The 18,167-nt window shown below is 37.9% G+C and overlaps 1 protein-coding gene across 4 annotated transcripts in view; it reads right to left on the bottom strand.

Moving 5' to 3' along the window:
* Positions 1-3,878: 3,878 nt before the first annotated feature.
* plcb4a (phospholipase C, beta 4a) overlaps positions 3,879-18,167 on the bottom strand; it is a 78,005-nt gene continuing 63,716 nt past the window's right edge. For all 4 annotated transcript variants that reach the window (XM_079633618.1, XM_079633620.1, XM_079633621.1 and 1 more), the window contains exons 34-37: positions 15,948-16,005; positions 15,770-15,856; positions 6,832-6,868; positions 3,879-4,712 (exon numbers count right to left, since the gene is read on the bottom strand). In XM_079633618.1, coding sequence (XP_079489744.1) covers positions 4,627-4,712; positions 6,832-6,868; positions 15,770-15,856; positions 15,948-16,005 — 268 coding nt within the window. In that variant the 3' untranslated portion in view covers positions 3,879-4,626. The remainder of the gene's footprint in view (positions 4,713-6,831; positions 6,869-15,769; positions 15,857-15,947; positions 16,006-18,167) is intronic.

Genomic DNA, 18,167 nt, shown 5'->3' with positions numbered 1-18,167 from the left:
CCAACCTTGGATAAAATAACACACCCCTAGTGTTATGTAGTCATTAGATTGCTTCAAGCGCAGTGCAGCTGTTCTTCCTTCAGTCGCATGTATTCATGCACACTTCAGTGGGAGGAACATGAATCATAAAAGCAGCTGTTCCAACACGGAGATATCACACACACATCGGCTTTGCATTTTCACTCAATTAACTCATAATCTGCTTCAGCGACTGTACGACTAATTCAGAGACAGAAAACACAACATGAGTCAGTGTGTGTGTTACAGCATGTTGACTGCTCATGCGTGCACACACACACACACACACACACACAACGGCACACAACACTAATTGAGAATAAGAACGAGTGAGCGGAAAACTGTGTGTGGATGATCTATCGACAACAAAACCACAGCAATCTTTGCATGCTCACTTTACATGCAATGTGAACCAGACTTTATGCATCGATAGAAATCTCTTACATTTCCTTTGTGAGGAGACGTTTCATTGTTTCATTCGGGATCATTTGGCTCAGTGTGTTTTATGTGAAGGGGTCAGCAGACATTTGAACCCGTGTGAATGATGAAACCTCCTGCAAGCGCACGCTTTTAAAGAAGCAATACTCCGGATTCATTCGATCATCATCATCGCAGTTTCAAATGAAACACGTCGATGCTTTTGACTTTTCATTTCCTGCAATGGTGTCGGTAATTGAATTCATAATGTGGAATACAAAGGATATAAACAAACAATGATGATACACCCCGTAAATACCAACAGCTTGGCATTAGCGTGCAAATAAGTCAAGAAAGTATTACAAACAATAATATTAAAAGCAATTCTCCGAGTTCAATGCTATGCATCTCTGACACGCTGCAGATTCCCACAGATAATCATGTTAAAATCATCCCTCAGTTTGACAAAGACACACAAGTCATGTTCGCAGTATTAATGCACGTACAGAAGTAGACGGACGACTATGAGGGAAAACACTGCAACATGAAATATGCATAAAATAAACATTATAAGCAGGGGTGCACATAACTTTTTCAGTGAGTTACTCAGGTGAGCACCAGGAGATGGTGTTTGGTACTCACCCCATATGTAGCGTGGCCACAGCTGTCAATCATGACGTCACATTCCCGTTTTTATAGCATAAAATAACTAACTAAAAACAAAAAAACAAAAAAACAAAAAACGAACACTTAAATTTACATCAGCGTGAAAAAAAAACGACCTAAAATTATAGAAAACACCTTTGGAAAAAATTTATGTAAAGTATTATTTGATTGTTCAGATATATTTATTTGTATAAATGAAATATAATTAATCCTTATTAAAGATATTAAAGAGCAGTGAATTTTCTCTTTTTATTTTGTTGTTTGATCAATATTAAGTGTACAGAAGGCATTAGGTTTATTACGCACTGTCACTTTAAGACCGAGTGTGCAGATCCAATTGCACTGATGCACGGTACGTTCTGTAAAGACATAACCGACTGTGTTCACGTGAATACTCTCCAAAACGGACATTTAGACATAATGGTGTGAGTATTTGTTCATTCAGACGTGAAAGAGAGCTCAATTCAGTCCTTGCGCGCTGTCTATGTGCAAGACTGCACGCTCCGGGTCGTGTGTGTGTGTTCGCACAGAAAAACATACCGAATAAAGCTCTTTCGCGTCGTCACTCTTATTCAGATGTATCCACGTCTGCTCTTCTCTTTCTCCCAGACATTTACATTTTTTAACGATTTGACATGCATCAAGCGCATGCCAACTCGTGTGCGCCGGTAGATCAGCACGCTACAATTCTTCCACAAACGCAAATCAGTTCTGACTGGATCACTTCCCCAATCGTCCCTCCCTAATTTCCGTCTAGTTTTTATTCGTTGACGTGGTCGTCATTTAAAACGGGTTTTTATTTAGTTTTCGTCTGTGAAAAAACTAAATTAACACTGCCTAGGTTGCATTTTGGCGACAGTTACCCTTAAAGTACGCAAAGGCGCATAGTAACACAAGTGGCATTACGCATTCCTGATTTTTGTTGCGCATGCGTACCTGCGTACCAGTTATGTGCACCCCTGATTATATGCGTTAAGTCTCATTAAGCTCATTATTCTTTAAGCTGCATTCACATGATCACATTAATTTCAACAAACCGGATTTCACAGAGTAAAACATGATCTTTGCTGATCCAGAAACAACATTTCAATCAACCAATCAGATTTGAGGGACAAGTTCACAGTTTATGTCAAGTTTAGGGTTAGGGCTTCTACATTCACCATCATTTCTCTCTGATTTTAGGGATAAGTTATGGGTAGGGTTAGGTTTAGGCGTAGGACTACATTTTCTGACCAGAATGTTGATGAGAAAATCGAGTGCCACCAGGAACCGTGTCTCCTTTAGGACCCTGAGGGATCCCTTTGGTTCAACAGACTTTTAGTATTTTTAGCACCTGATTAACATTCCTGCAAAATCACATTGTGATATATATAGTTTAAAATGCGTTATAATGACCACTAATGTCTTTTAAATTACATGGTTCATATACTAGCATGTAACTAAAGCTTGATAGAAAACTTCCAGGAGCGACAACCAATAGTAGTGAAGTCATTAGATCTACTAACCTTGTCTGGTCAAGTGTTCCCTGTTTTTACAAACCACTGGAGTGATTTCTGTTCCCTTTCAAAAGCTACAATCGATGCTGCGCTGCTTAGCGCATTGGGAACGTCTTTAACCGTGACCTGCTGTGAATATAGTGTGTAAACACGTCGATGGAATCGACCGGAAGTAATATAGCCTTGGTCGGTGACGTCATCGGCGCGCACCAGCGACGCGAGGCTATAATTAGATGAGCCGCAGGTGCATCGTCAGGTCTTTTGTCTTCAGAGATCTCTCTGTGTTTGGTGTGCAAGCATTTATCTCCTCTCTATCTACTACAGATCTTTGTTAGGAGTTATTTAGTTTATCACTGACAGTGTGCAGATTTTCTCTTTCTCATCTCTCTACGATCTAAAAAGGAGTTTAGAAAAAGTAAAGGAGAAAGAGAAATGTGTCAACGGAGTAAGCGCTGTGTCCCTCCATGTTCTCGTCCTATTCAGAACTGGATACACACGCTTACTGCTTTGTTTGTTTGGGAAAGAGCAGCTGCCCTTGTGTTTGAGCATGGTGAATTCGAGCACGGTGGAATGTTCACAGTTAAAGTGCTTCGCGTTCGCTTTGCTTATTTCAAAGGGGTGGCACCTACAATGCGATTGTGGGGCTCGCGTGTCGATCTGGCTGAGAAGCGAGAGACGGGTGCGTCCTTTTCGCTTGCTCTCTCTCCAGATCGCGATGTCCTTTTGCCTGACTACCGAAGCGTGCCTCGGCGCTTCTTCGGCTCGGGCAGAGGACATTTAATCTCGTGAGTTTGCCGCATACGAGCGTTCCTCCCGTGATAATAAAAGGAGAACTGCTCGGGGCGATCGTTCGTGCAGTGGCCAGACTACAGCAGCGCAGCATCGATTGTAGCTTTTGAAAGGGAACGTTCAGGGTTACTTGACTGTAACCCTGTTCCCTGAAAAAGCGGAACGAGATGCTGCGCTACTTTGCCGTGCTGATGATGTCCCAGGACTGCTCTTCAGACAAAATATCCTGACGATGCACCTGCGGCTCATCTAATTATAGCCTCGTGTCGCGGGTGCGCGCCGATGACGTCACCGACCAAGGCTATATTACTTCCGGTCGATTCCATCGACGTGTTTACACACTATATTCACAGCAGGTCACGATTAAAGACGTTCCCAATGCGCTAAGCAGCGCAGCATCGACTGTAGCTTTTTCAGGGAACAGGGTTACAGTCAAGTAACTCGGAACGTTTCTGTGGTAATCAGTAATGATCTGTAATGAACCTTGAACTTCATGAAGTCATTGAGCAGATTTTATCCACAGCCATTCAAAAATAAGGAACATCACAAGCATTTCAAAATCTTGAAGAAAGAACATTTAAGGATGAAAACACAAAGTCTACCAAGTCTACTATCAATGCAACACATGTACAACAAGTATTTTGCATGATCTTTATAATATATCAGTATGAAAAACAGTGTTTTTTCTAAAGACTCAAATACATCATTTATATTTTGCTGTTTATATTTTACAGCTATATTCCACTGTAGAGAATATTTAAAATCAACATGAAAAAGCATTCACAATTAATTTTACTCAGGTAATGGCATATGTACAAAATATATTTCTGAATATACAAAAATAAATTGATTGTGTGATAAAAAGTTGGTGTTCTGTACCAGAATAGCTATCGCCGGTTTACAACCAGGGTTAATCAAGTTATCATATTTTGTAAAAGACTTTTATTCTTTATAATAATACGCACTGGTGAATCATTCACAATAATACCAGGAATGTCTCTTTAAAAAATAAATATAGTCGATTTTAATTTCATGTTGACCTTAAAGTTACTGTAAAGCAAAGATCAAAATCAAATGCTTTGTTTATCTCGTCACCGACAAATCATAAAGCATCTGTTTGCTCATATACAATATTCATAAATATTTCAATATTCATAAAATGTAAATAAATATGAAGCAGACATCACTAAAACAGATTCTAGTGCATTTAAGAGTGAAAAGTGTGTTTACGGGTGCGTTCTCACTGTGTGACCTCAAATGAGCCGTGAGTTTGATTGGTCGTCGGTCTGTCCTCTCTTGTGTCCTCATGTGCTGAGTCTCTTTGGCCTGTAATGACAGTGAGGTACGTTAAAAAAGCCATGTTATGCCCTTTTACAAAGTCTTGATGTTTTTTGGCTCTACTAGAACAGGTTTTCCTGCTTGAATGTTGATTATTTTCCTCATATTCCCCATTGTTGCAGCTCCTCTCTTCCCAGTCTGTCAGTAACGCTCTGTTTACTTCCTGTCTCCTTGAAGCCCCTCCTTCTGAAAAGCACACTGTGCTCTGATTGGTTGGCTGGAGCAGTGTGTTGTGATTGGTCGATCGCTTCGAGTGTGTTTGGGAAATATCCCGCCCCTTACCATAACCGCCAGTTTAACTAACTCAACCAGGCCCCGCCTCTTTATTCTGCATATTAATTATTTAAATGAGGAATATTGTGACGTGTTCGTTCCCGGAAGAAACTCAAGACTACAATGGAGGCGTTTCAGGAGTTCAGAAACACTGACACTGATATAGAGAAGAACTCAACAACATTACACACTAGAGAAAGAGGAACATGGGAAATATCATGATCTCTATAATGAGGAATTACAGCGCCGGCCTCTAGAGGTCATGCTGTCGAGAGAGACCCGGGTTATAAAAAGCCCTGGATTTCACAAATCCTGTTTATTGAATGACATCTCAACATGAGATGTGTGCTGGGGAACAAACTTTTTGTATGGAGGATATTGCAAGCTCACAAACAACATTTTGAAGTTGGTCACATGACACGTCCTGTGCTTTAGTTAGATTAGGCCGGCTGGGAAGCGGTTTATAGGACATCAGTGGAAATGCAATGTGACGTTCAGCGTTTCCTCTGGTGATTGTAGTAGATGAAGTGGTGGAAAAATCAACTAATGTATGCACTGCATTTAAAATCAACAGCAAAAGAAACAATCCTCCAGCAGACAAAAAACATGTCTTGAGTTGTGAACATTTGCAATGTGAAACATGTTAAAGAAATAGTTCATGCATTATGCACACAAAAAATATTTTTGTCTTGTTTTCCAGTACAAATATCTAAACATTCTTGAATCAAGATACATTTACTTGAGAAGTCATGGGTCAAGTCTTGTATGGCAAGAAAAATATTGACAAATATAAATTAAAAAAATGTCTTCCTCTTGAAATAAGTTTATTTTTATGACCCTATTGGCGGATATTCTTTTCTTGTTTTAACCATAAACTTCATTTTTGGTACATTATCATTCAGAAAACAATACTTAATCTCTTAAATGACTTTGCTTTTCAAGTAAATATGTGACCCTGGACCACAAAACCAGTCACATGGGTCAAGTTTCTGAAATTGAGATGTATACATAATCTGAAAGCTGAATAAATCATCTTTCCATTGCTGTATGGTTTGTTAGGATAGGACAATATTTGGCTGAGATACAACTATTGAAAATCTGGAATCTGAGGAGCAAAAAAATGTAAACATTGAGAAAATCTCCTTTAAAGTTGTGCATTTATGTTCACGATTGTGCTGCATTCACTCACAAAAATACATGTTTTATATATTTACGGTAGGACATTTACTAAATATCTTCATGGAACATGATCTTTACTTAATATCCTAATGATTTTTGGCATAAAAGAAAAATGGATAATTTTGACCCATACAATGTATAGTTGGATATCGCCACAGATATACCCGTGCGGCTCCAGACTGGGTTTGTGATACACATATATCTTGCTTTAAGAATGTTTAGGTATTTGTACTGGAAAACAAGGCAAAAGGTGAAAAGTTTGGATTATTTTGTCCTTTTTGGATCTCGACAGAACTGAGTGAACTCAGAACAAAAAGGGTTTGCAGTGGCATGACGGTGAGTAACTGAGGAGATAAGTTTCACTTTTGTGGTACAAGAGGCAAAATTCAGAATTCAATAAATTTTTTACACAGTTGTTTATAGCATGAACACGCACTGACGTCTCCAGATGATTTCAAGCTTCCTGACGGGCAAAATAAACAGAGACCCCGTGAGGAACGGCTCGACCGCGTCTGTCTGCTCAGTAGTCTGTGAACGTGTGGAGGACGAGCGATAACTCACACACGTGATGGACTGGACTTCCATACGGGGAGAAATGAAAGAATCATGGGAAGGGGAGGCGGTGTAAAATTGATTTAAGAGAGGAAAGTCCTACCTTGGCATTGTGATTTTGCATAGCACGAGTTCAACAGCTAAATAAAAGAGCAGAATAAAATTCATGGTGAGTGATATATTACATCCACATGACAGATTCATGCATCATCAAACGGGCCATTCCTGCTGTGCATTATATTGTCATACCACACTATTATATACTGTATATATCTTTAAAAATATTTGTATCCAATATTTTAAGAACAAAACCATTTTAGTAATTTATTAGGATTTAGAAATATTCCTAATGTTTCTTTTTTTCCTTCCTCTATTTTTAGGGCCCAAGCCTTGAAAAGGCGAAGGCCCTATTGTTTTCCTTCGGATTATTATTTATTATTATTATTATTATTATTATTTTACTACCTTTTGGGCACTTTTGGGGGCCTTAACGTGCTCAAAAACTCTTGAAACTTTGCACAAATGTCAGAACCCGCGGCCATTAGAGCCGCGATGAAGCTGGGACCCGGGCGTGGCAGGGGGGCTCGGCAGCGCCCCCTGGAATGGGATTCAAAAACATGTCCATATATCAAACACGCTTGCATGTAATAATATGAAACTCGGTACACTTATAGATCTCATCGGGCCGAACAACTTTCGTGCTCTAAGTTTTACGCCAGTCCAACAGGAAGTCGGCTATTATGGGCTGTATGGAAACGCATGTTCTGGCATTTGAAACACTTCTCCTAGAGAATTCATCCGATGACCACGAAACTCGGTGTGCATGAAGCCAAGACATGGAGGATGATAAATTGCGAGGGGATTTTTGATATCTCGAACGGTTTGGCCGTGGCGAGGAAATGAATTTATGGCGAATATTGAAAACAGGAAGTTTGTTATAACATCCTCATACATTAATTGATCTTGATGAAACTTCAGCAGTGTGTTCGCTGTAAGAGGCCGATCACATGGATGTGACTATTGTGAGTCAAAGTTATAGCGCCACCAACTGGCAGCAGGAAGTGTGTCACTTTCAAGATACTTTTGACCCAAGAGGGGGGGTTAGTTTTACCTACAGTCACAAAAATCTATATATGTATTCTTCTCCTTGAGCCGGACAACTTTCTAATTTACAGTCATTAGCTCAGACCAACAGAATAGGCCAGAATAGGGCTATTTAATAAAAATCAAGTCATACAGGGCTATACTGCCCTCTAGTGATGTATGACAGTCAATGCCAGCATGAAAGGTCTAAATGAGATCAAAATAGTTCAGACATAAATATATATTTATTAGGGTGACTGTGTGAGGATATTTTCCCACCGGTTAATCGACGTGTGACACCGGCGGGAGCTTTTAAATCGCTAACTTAAAAGCGAAAGTAAGTACTGGAAGTCCAGTAGGAATGAACTAAAACACATTCACTCTGTTCTGCTCGTTCCTCGCCGTGAACGCGTTATTGCTTGAATTGCGAGTTCAATAGCCTATTATTCTTAATGGAAAACAATAAAACAGTACAATGACAGATTCGCTTAAATAGTCGTTTTTACACAAAATATTCCGTCATCATCTTTTCAGTCAGCTCTTCACCCATGATGATTAATGAAATTGGACTGATCTTTGCTGCGACTCTCGTTCAACTCACGATTTATTAAGCGGACACGTTCAGGTTTTAATAGGTTAGTGCCCGTTCTCTAACTAAACTAAATTATTTTAACACACACACACACACACACACACACACACACACACACACACACACACACACACACACACACACACACACACACACGTGCATTGCAATCTCAAATCGACGGTGGAGCGCGATGATATATTTAAATCTGTATATTGTAGCCTAATATCTGTACCTAGTCACACCCCTACTCTTATTAAATGTATGCTTCATATTTCATTTTTAATTTCTAAATTTGATCAATAAATTCAATTATTTCGAATAATAAGACACTATAGGGACACCCTGTGGCTGATCAAATTAATTATTTTAAACTAAAAAATAACAATGCATTAAATAATGTTATGAGATTGTTTTAAATATAAGTTAATTAACGATCGTTGGAAAGAATGATAGGCTATACTTTTGAACATAACACTAAACCTTTAAGTGTAGCCAGGCGACCGTCTTAATGAGCGAGTCATTGATTCATTCGTTCAAACGAGTCGTTCATTATGGAAGCTTATGAGTAGCAATATTCAATTTGATATGTAATATGCAAAATGACAATTCAATATGTAAAATGGCAATGCATTTCTGTAATTACATTTACATTTTCCCATACATTTGTGCAACGTTTGGTGCAAAATGAAAATGCAATTATATAATTTTCATTTGCCATTTCATACACTAGGTTTAATATGTAAATTGAATACATATTTTAACGCTTTATAAGTTGCAAAATGAAAATGTATTACAGAAATGATTAGATATGTGTAACATGTTCAAGCAACAACTGTTGCAAAATGATCATTCAAATGTTATTTTTCTCAATTGCATTTACACTCACAGTCAAGACACTTACGATTGCATTTTCATTCAATGTCCCGCAATGTATGTAGCAAAATTCAATGTGCACATTGAAAATGCATTCCGAGCAGATCACGTTTGTCTCCGCCCCCTCGCGCCATGTCAATCACTGCGTGAAGGCGGGGCACGGGCACGGCAACAGGTAAACATAACGTGCTTTTTGAGATGTTGGAAACATGGCGGCGGCAGAGATAATACTGGCGTTAAATACACTAGCAGATGAAGTGGAGCGTGAACAGATAAGGCAGACAATTCTCCCAGACGTTCCAACAACGTATTTGTTCTATCACCTACATACGCGTAACAATCTTCGGAAATACTACCGTTTCTCTGTTCACGCTCCACTTCATCTGCTAGTGTATTTAACGCCCGTTTTAATGTATTTAATGCATTTTCAATGTGCACATTGAATTTTGCTACATACATCGCGGGACATTGAATGAAAATGCAATCGTAAGTGTATTGACTGTGAGTGTAAATGCAATTGAGAAAAATAACATTTGAATGATCATTTTGCAACAGTTGTTGCTTGAACATGTTACACATATCTAATCATTTCTGTAATACATTTTCATTTTGCAACTTATAAAGCGTTAAAATATGTATTCAATTTACATATTAAACCTAGTGTATGAAATGGCAAATGTAAATTATATAATTGCATTTTCATTTTGCACCAAACGTTGCACAAATGTATGGGAAAATGTAAATGTAATTACAGAAATGCATTGCCATTTTACATATTGAATTGTCATTTTGCATATTACATATCAAATTGAATATTGCTACTCATAAGCTTCCATAGTTCGAACGACTGAGTCATTAATGAATGAGACAGATGTCTATTGATTGATCATTGAATCTTTGAGTCAAGCGATTCTTTAAAAAAGCGGAATCATTCACTAATGAAAAAACACTGTGAGATGCGCGATGGTTCTGCTGTGATCTTTGTTGAACTATTTTCGCTGCTGAAACGGAACAAAAACAGGAACATTGCATCTAAAGTGTAAGTGACTCATTTTATGCATTTATTGAACTGTTGTATGAAATCAATGTCAATTTTTCAATTGTGATGGTGGTATTCATGAAAAGAGGACTCGTCGTGTGAGGTTGCTTAACTGTATCATGTTAGAAAATATGAAAACGCCCCATGTTCTAATCAGGTTGGGCAAGTAAAATTATCTTTGTCTCAACCGTGCGCTTTTTAGTTTCATGATTTGGCTCTATAGTTCGGGGTGGATTGCTTGAATTGTGAGTTCAATAGCCTATTGTTCTTAGAGTAAATGAAATCGGACTCCTGCTGCTGATCTTTGCTGCTTAAAATAAACAGATTACTGCTCTGTTTGAGGACAAGAAATTAAAACCAATGCAATATGATGAATGTCCAAAAGATGGCACCGACAGACTGTTTTTAAATGAGGTTGGATACATTTTTTTTGCTTTTAAACTGTGTGTGTGTGTGTGTGTGTGTGTTTGTGTGTGTGTGTGTGTGTGCGCGCGTGTGTGTGTGTGTGTGTGAGAGAGAGAGATTTTGGTTGGGTGACAGTTGTAGGTTACAGTTTGACAAGAGTTTATAGTTTAACAAAAGCCCAATGTGTTTTATTGCGAGTGTACACAAATATAAGATAACACTTGCAGTTTGAATGATGTCTTGTATGAACAAAACAACACACACACACATACACACACACACACACACACACACACACACACACACACACGTGCATTGCAATCTTGACATCGCAGTATGTTCATTATAGCCTTAATATAATAGTCAACCTAACATATAAAAATTACACTGCTCTGTTTAAATAGTCATTTGTACAGTTCGTACCGTTCACAGTAAGCACAGCTCCACTGTGATGTTTCAAAGCACATTTTTGCGTATTTGAAGAGGATCATTTTTCAATATTGGAACGTCAGTGAAATACAAAGCCTATAATAAAGAATAGTTTATCACCCAAACATTTTAATTATATATATATATATATATATATATATATATATATATATATATATATATATATATATGTATATCATATATTGATATACACACATACCGGTATATATATACCGGTATATAATACGCACCGGGGTGGCGTTTTTATATATATATATATATATATATATATATATATATATATATATATATATATATAAATAAATATAGCTGCAAGCAGCGATGGAGGGCCCAAGCCGGTGGCACCGCCACCTCGGTGCCTTTAGTGCAACTAAAGGCACCGGGGTGGTGGTGCCACCGGCTTGGGCCCGTAATCGCTGCTTGCAGCTATATTTATTTATATATATATATATATATATTTATTTATTATTCTTCTTCTTCTTCTTCTTCTTCTTTATTATTATTATTATATTACTACCTTTTGGTCACTTTTGGGGGCCTTAACGTGCTCAAAAACTCTTGAAACTTTGCACAAATGTCAGAACCCGCGGCCATTAGGACCGCGCTGAAGCTGGGACCCGGGCGTGGCAGGGGGGCTCGGCAGCGCCCCCTGGAATGGGATTCAAAAACATGTCCATATATCAAACACGCTTGCATGTAATAATATGAAACTCGGTACACATATAGATCTCATCGGGCCGAACAACTTTCGTGCTCTAAGTTTTACGCCAGTCCAACAGGAAGTCGGCTATTATGGGCTGTATGGAAACGCATGTTCTGGCATTTGAAACACTTCTCCCAGAGAATTCATCCGATGACCACGAAACTCGGTGTGCATGAAGTCAAGACATGGTGGATGCTAAATTGCGGACGGATTTTTGATATCTCGAACGGTTTGGCCGTGGCGAGGAAACAAATTTATGATTAAAAAAGGATGCATAAAGTGTGTTATAACTTAGTTATAGTTTTACCTACAGTTACAAAACTCAGCGTGTATTTTGATCTTATCAAGCCGAACAACTTTCTAATTTACAGTCATTAGCTCCGACCAACAGAAAGTCAGATATTGTGGTTTGAATGTGAATTGTGTCTCTCTCTGTCTCTCTGCCATTCTGTTTGTGTGTGTGTGTCTGTCTGTGTGGGGTGGGGAGGGGGGATCTGTGTGTGTGTGTGTGTGTGTGTGAGGAGGGGGGCTAGTTTAGTTTAACCCTTTCTCTGCTGTGTGCAAAATCTCGGGCACTTTTGGGGCCCTTAACGTGCTCGAAAACTGGGTGGGGAGGGGAGGGGGGGATCTGTGTATGTGTGTGTGTGTGTGTGAGGAGGGGGGCTACCGGTAGTTTAGTTTAACCCTTTCTCTGCTGTGTGCAAAATCTCGGGCACTTTTGGGGCCCTTAACGTGCTCGAAAACTCTTGAAATTTTGCACACAGGTCAGAACCCGCTGAAGCTGGTACCCGGGCGTGGCAGGGGGGCTCGACAGCTCCCCCTGGAATCAAGGTCATGGTATCTTTATTCGTCTCCCTAAGGAGAAATTTGGTTCGGATAAAAAGAGATTGCTACAAAGAAAATTACAACAAAGACAAACACAAGTACAGAGTTAAAACAGATAAGAGACAATGATACATAAATTGTGGGTGGTATGAAAACGCATGTTCTGGCATTTGAAACACTCTTTCTAGAAAATTCATTCAATCGCAACCAAACTCGGTCAGCATGACGTCAAGACATTGAGGATACTAAATTGCTGACGGATTTTTGATATCTCGAACAGTTTGGCCGTGGCGAGGAAACGAAATTATGGCGAGAAAAGAGAAACACGATGTGTTATAACGTCTTCATACATTAATTGATCTTGATGAAACTTCAGTAGCGTGTTTGTTGTAAGAGAGCGATCACATGGATGTAACTAATGTGAGTCAAAGTTATAGCGCCACCAACTGGCAGCAGGAAGTGTGTTACTTTTGACAAACTTTAGTAAACTAAAAGGTTAGTTTTACCTACAGTCACAAAACTTGGTATGTATATTGTGCACATCGAGCCGGACAACTTTCTGATTTACAGTCATTAGCTCCGACCAACAGGAAGTCAGATATTTTGGTTTGAATGTGGTTTTGTCTCTCTCTGCCTCTCTCTGACAGAGTTCCCCCTGCCAGTGTGTGTGTGTGTGTGTGTGTGTGTGTGTGTGTGTGTGTGTGTGTGTGTCTGTGTGTGTGTCTGTGTGGAGAGGGGAGGGAGGGCACACACACAGACAGCCCCCCCCTGTCTGTGTGTGTGGGGAGGGGGCAGAAAGACTCTATTAAAAATAGGTATATTGTGCCATCTAGTGTTTTATACTATGTATACATGTGTTTTTTCTTTTAAACAAGTGTTTTAAAGTACAGTAATTTCAATGAATATATATACCACACTTCATAGGAATTTTCGGTGTTGTGTACTTACAATGGCTGCTGATTTCATGTGTCCGTTAAGTCCATGAGACTGTAGCAGGGTGTCTAATTTTTCATTTTAGGTTTCAGAAGGGTGTTCACTCATACTTTGTGGTTGATATGTGCCCTCGATGCGCACTTTTGCAGAACCCACACTGATGCAAGCTCTAAAGCAGACTTCTTCTCGACAGTCAAAGCGGAGTTACGTTATTGCCCGTCGTGCACAGGAACCCTAAACGCACCGGGGTGGCGGTTTTATATATATATATATATATATATATATATATATATATATATATATATATATAAATAAATAAATATAGCTGCAAGCAGCGATGGAGGGCCCAAGCCGGTGGCACCGCCACCTTGGTGCCTTTAGTGCAACTAAAGGCACCGGGGTGGCGGTGCCACCGGCTTGGGCCCGTAATCGCTGCTTGCAGCTATATTTATTTATTTTTTTTTATTTTTTTAATGGTCAGCATGATTAATTTTTTGCTAAAAAACCTGTTACACTCAATCTATGCCGTCTGTCATTTTATTGATAATTTATACTTTTTTTAGCAAGTAAAAGCCTTTTAGTGTAACTGTACAAACGTCCACCTTCAGCTTAATCTTTTTGCTGTGAAATTTGTATTATCAAGTCAACATAAGAATAACTTTAATATCGTTACTGATATTTCACTTACTGGACTGAAGCAACTTAAGTTTACTTGATTGTCCATATATTGCTTTTTTAGTCAAATCATGTTCAAATGTGAGTCTCAAATATGATCATCAGGCTTTTGATGAAGATTTATTTGTTCATCTCTCAATCATCATTGTATTGCATTGCATTATATGTTATAAAACTACAGAGATTTGATCCTAAAACTAAGCATTTAAATTACAAATTAATAAATAAAATGTGTTTACAATATAAATGTAATTGAATTTAAATTAATTTAAATTAAACTCATCTTACTAAGACATTATTGGCAGATATATGAGTGATATTTATATGCATTTGATGTCAGTATTAAGATATCATTGATTTACATTACATGCATTTTATCTAAATTTTGTCCATATAAATATCAGCATCATTCCATCAAATTTCATATTTTTGCTCAGTTTGGGCCTCTGAATAAAAATTTTTTTCCCCCACCATATTTTCACTATATCATACTATATGAGCCATAAAAGCCTGATGTATCAAATACAATACCCAACAAAAACATGATTTTTTAAAAATATTATGCCTAGTTTCAATACACTGTTTCATTTCTTATATCAGGCTTTATTTCCATAAGTTGTTTGAGTGATCTGAACCATTATTTTTACAATTTTCATACAATTTATGAAGTAGACATCCTATTCAGAAGTAGTGTTGGAAGTTTGGCAGATTTTGAAATGAATTCAACCTCTAAGAAACACAAAAGATCACGTATGTGCATTATAGCTCGCTGCCACATCACTAATGCTGAATCTATTATTATTTTCTTTATATTTAAATCATTTTCAGACCTTTTTTTCTAAAAGAATTGAATGGATGCTATCTTTTGAACTCTTGGCATGAAAACAAACGGAGGTTTCTACCATTCTTTCATGATTTTTCATGTTCATCACTATTTCAAAATAAAGGTCTGAACACGCATTAGGAGAATGAACATATTCTTGTTGCAAATTGATAAATTACGGCTCCTCTGTAATTTATTTTGAAAATCAGTCACCAAATATGTAAACTAGAGATTGTAAGCTTGTGATATATAGTTTGTCAAGATTAGTTTAGGTTTAGTATAGGATATTACTGTTTTAAATATGTAATGGCTGTGGCTATGCCAATATAAGGGGTTAATGACATCATCTTCAAGGAAGTGACATCATTTTGCTGGGAAATCAACATCATTAAGGATCAATGAATTCAGTGGTGTTTTGTGATGTTGGTTATCTGGTTTGCTTCTCTAAAACATGTATCCCGTTTGATCAAATCAACATTTCAATTGATTCAAAATATGAAAGAGAAGTCTGGGCGCTTCTGAACGTCTGCTATACCTTTATATGGATATGCATAATTAATTACAGAAGTACATTCATTATGTGGAGGTTACCGAGGTGAAACGGTACAGCACAGCAGGAACGACCCAAGCATTGAAATACCTCCTCGTTGTGTTTCTCCAGCCGCTCGAGTTGTTCACGCTGAGCCGCCTGGAGCTGCTCGCTCTCTTTGGACTGTTTCATGGCGAGCTGTCAATCAACGCCCATGTTCATTTACATAATTAGAAACATGCTTTTGAAAAAAAAACACACACATCTGAAACAGGATTAAAATCGTTACCCTCTTTCTTTCTGTAAGAAACTTCCTTGTGTTCGTGCTGTTGAGCTCTCGAACTCTCCTGCAGAAACAATATCAGTGGAGTAATGGACAGTTTTTAAATTAGTGGTATAATACGCTTTTCACAAGATGTAAAATAAGTCTCTGATGTCCCCAGAGTGTGTATGTGAAGTTTCAGCTCAAAATACCCCACAGATATTTTTATATATCATGTTAAAATTGTCACTTTTTGAGGGTGAGCAAAAACACACCGTTTTGTGTCTGTCCCTTTAAATGCAAATGAGCTGCTGCTCCCGGCACAGGGGGCGGAGCTACAAGAGCTTGTTTCCTTTTACCTCTCACACACATGCACTGACATTTCAAAAACTTTTAGGCTTTAATGTTCAAACCGGAGTCAGAAAGATGGAGAGACTCAAGAAGAAGTGACAACATGTAGAAGAACAGGACATTTCTGAATGGTTAGTTGATGAATTTATGAAGCTTATGTGTAGTAATCTTCTAGTTGCTGATTAGCATATTCTGTCTTGATAATCTATAAATCGTGTTCCGGGGGCGGGGTTTATGTAAATGTTAGGGTTGGTGATGTCACTAACCCGGGAGGAATGTTGTGTAGTTTCTACCAGCCGTTCCTGCTAAGCATGTTTTGGAAAGATTTAAACATTTCATATACTTGTGAATTTTGTGCAATAGAAAAAGAAACAATTTTGCATCTGTTTTTTCACTGTATTTACTCAAGATTATTTTGGAAAGATTTAGAAACCATTATTAATAGAAAACTGAAGTGTATGATGGAAATTAGTGTTTTTGATGTGCTTTTTTATACTCAGAATGACAATTTTGAATGTAAAGAACAACATCTTATACAGTTATTTGTTTTATTAGGAAAATACCATATACATAAAAAGAAGTGGGCTCAAGATAAACCAAATTTTCCACATTTTATAAATGACTTTACCCTATATGTACATCTTTTGGAACAAACTAAAAACAAAAAAGCAATGAAAACATGTAATGCTTTGAAAGCACTGGATTTTATGTAAATCATATACCTTTTTTGTTTTTGTTTTTTCTCTCTTCCTGGCAGCTAATGTTAATGTGATATTGTGAATATGTAATACCTCTTGTTCTTGTGGCATTGAATAAAAAAATAAATAAAAAATAAATATTTTTTTTTTCTACCAGCCGTTTGTTGTAGTTCTTAAAAACGATTTCTGTAAAATAAAATATCTCCCTTTGCTTTGAACTTTGAGCGTTGTAACTTTGCAGAAGTGTAACTTTGTAACTTTGTTAATGATCAAACAGCAACATTACTCACTAACTACAGTTAGAAAAGTGAAATCATAATCAACCACCCCTTTAAAGCCTAGAAGTAGATTATTGCTTATAACTTTTAACCATTAGATGGCACTGGCTTAAAAAAAATGTGTAAAAAAATTATTTTGAACATTGGGATTAATGGTTGCCATTAAAGTCCATTCGGTAGGGGTGTAACGGTACATGTATTCGTACCGGACCGTTTCGGTACAGGACTTTCGGTACGGTTCACATGTGCACCGAATGCAATCTGTCACGTAAATTAGGCTAGTTTTGTGTGCGGAACATACGTCAATTCCGAGTTTCCACACGAACATATTAAGTGTCGGAAGTCTCCGCGTTGCACTGATTAAATCTGATTAATCGTTTTTGTGATTCAAATACATGTAAAATATTACCATAACATCGGTCTTCCTTTGTGCGGAAATTTGTTTATGTTGCTGTGACAACGAAACGCGTGCAAGCGCGCCTGTGTTAAGAGAGCTTGTTGCTCCATGCGCGCTGATGCGCTCATCTGTGGACATTTCCAAATGCCTTTCAGTTGCTTAACAAAAGCGGGCTTTCCACACAAACAAACGTACATGTGTCATTAGTATGAGAAAAAAAATGGGATTTTAACTCTCGGGTCGGGCTCGGACATAAATATCTTTATGCCTGTCGGGCTTGGGTCGGGTTCGGTTACTGCTGTCTAAAATCTACTGCCTAAAATTCGGCCCGATCACCACATACACAGCTTTAGCCCAGCCTCTCGCTAGCTAGCGTCATGGCCAGTATTGGTTTAAGAGTATTTTATTTAGTGGAGAACTTTGCAGCAGTATTTTATTTCTTATTCTTTTTTTATTGTATATATTTTTTATTAATTATATTTTATTAAAAAGTGTGTTTAAAAAAGTGTAAACAAATTGTTAA

The sequence above is a fragment of the Phoxinus phoxinus genome (genome assembly GCF_949152265.1).
Source record: "Phoxinus phoxinus genome assembly, chromosome: 13".
NCBI classification, from domain to species: Eukaryota; Metazoa; Chordata; class Actinopteri; order Cypriniformes; family Leuciscidae; genus Phoxinus; species Phoxinus phoxinus.
The sequence above is the reverse complement of the archived record's forward strand: the minus strand, read 5'-3'. Positions and strand labels throughout refer to the sequence as shown.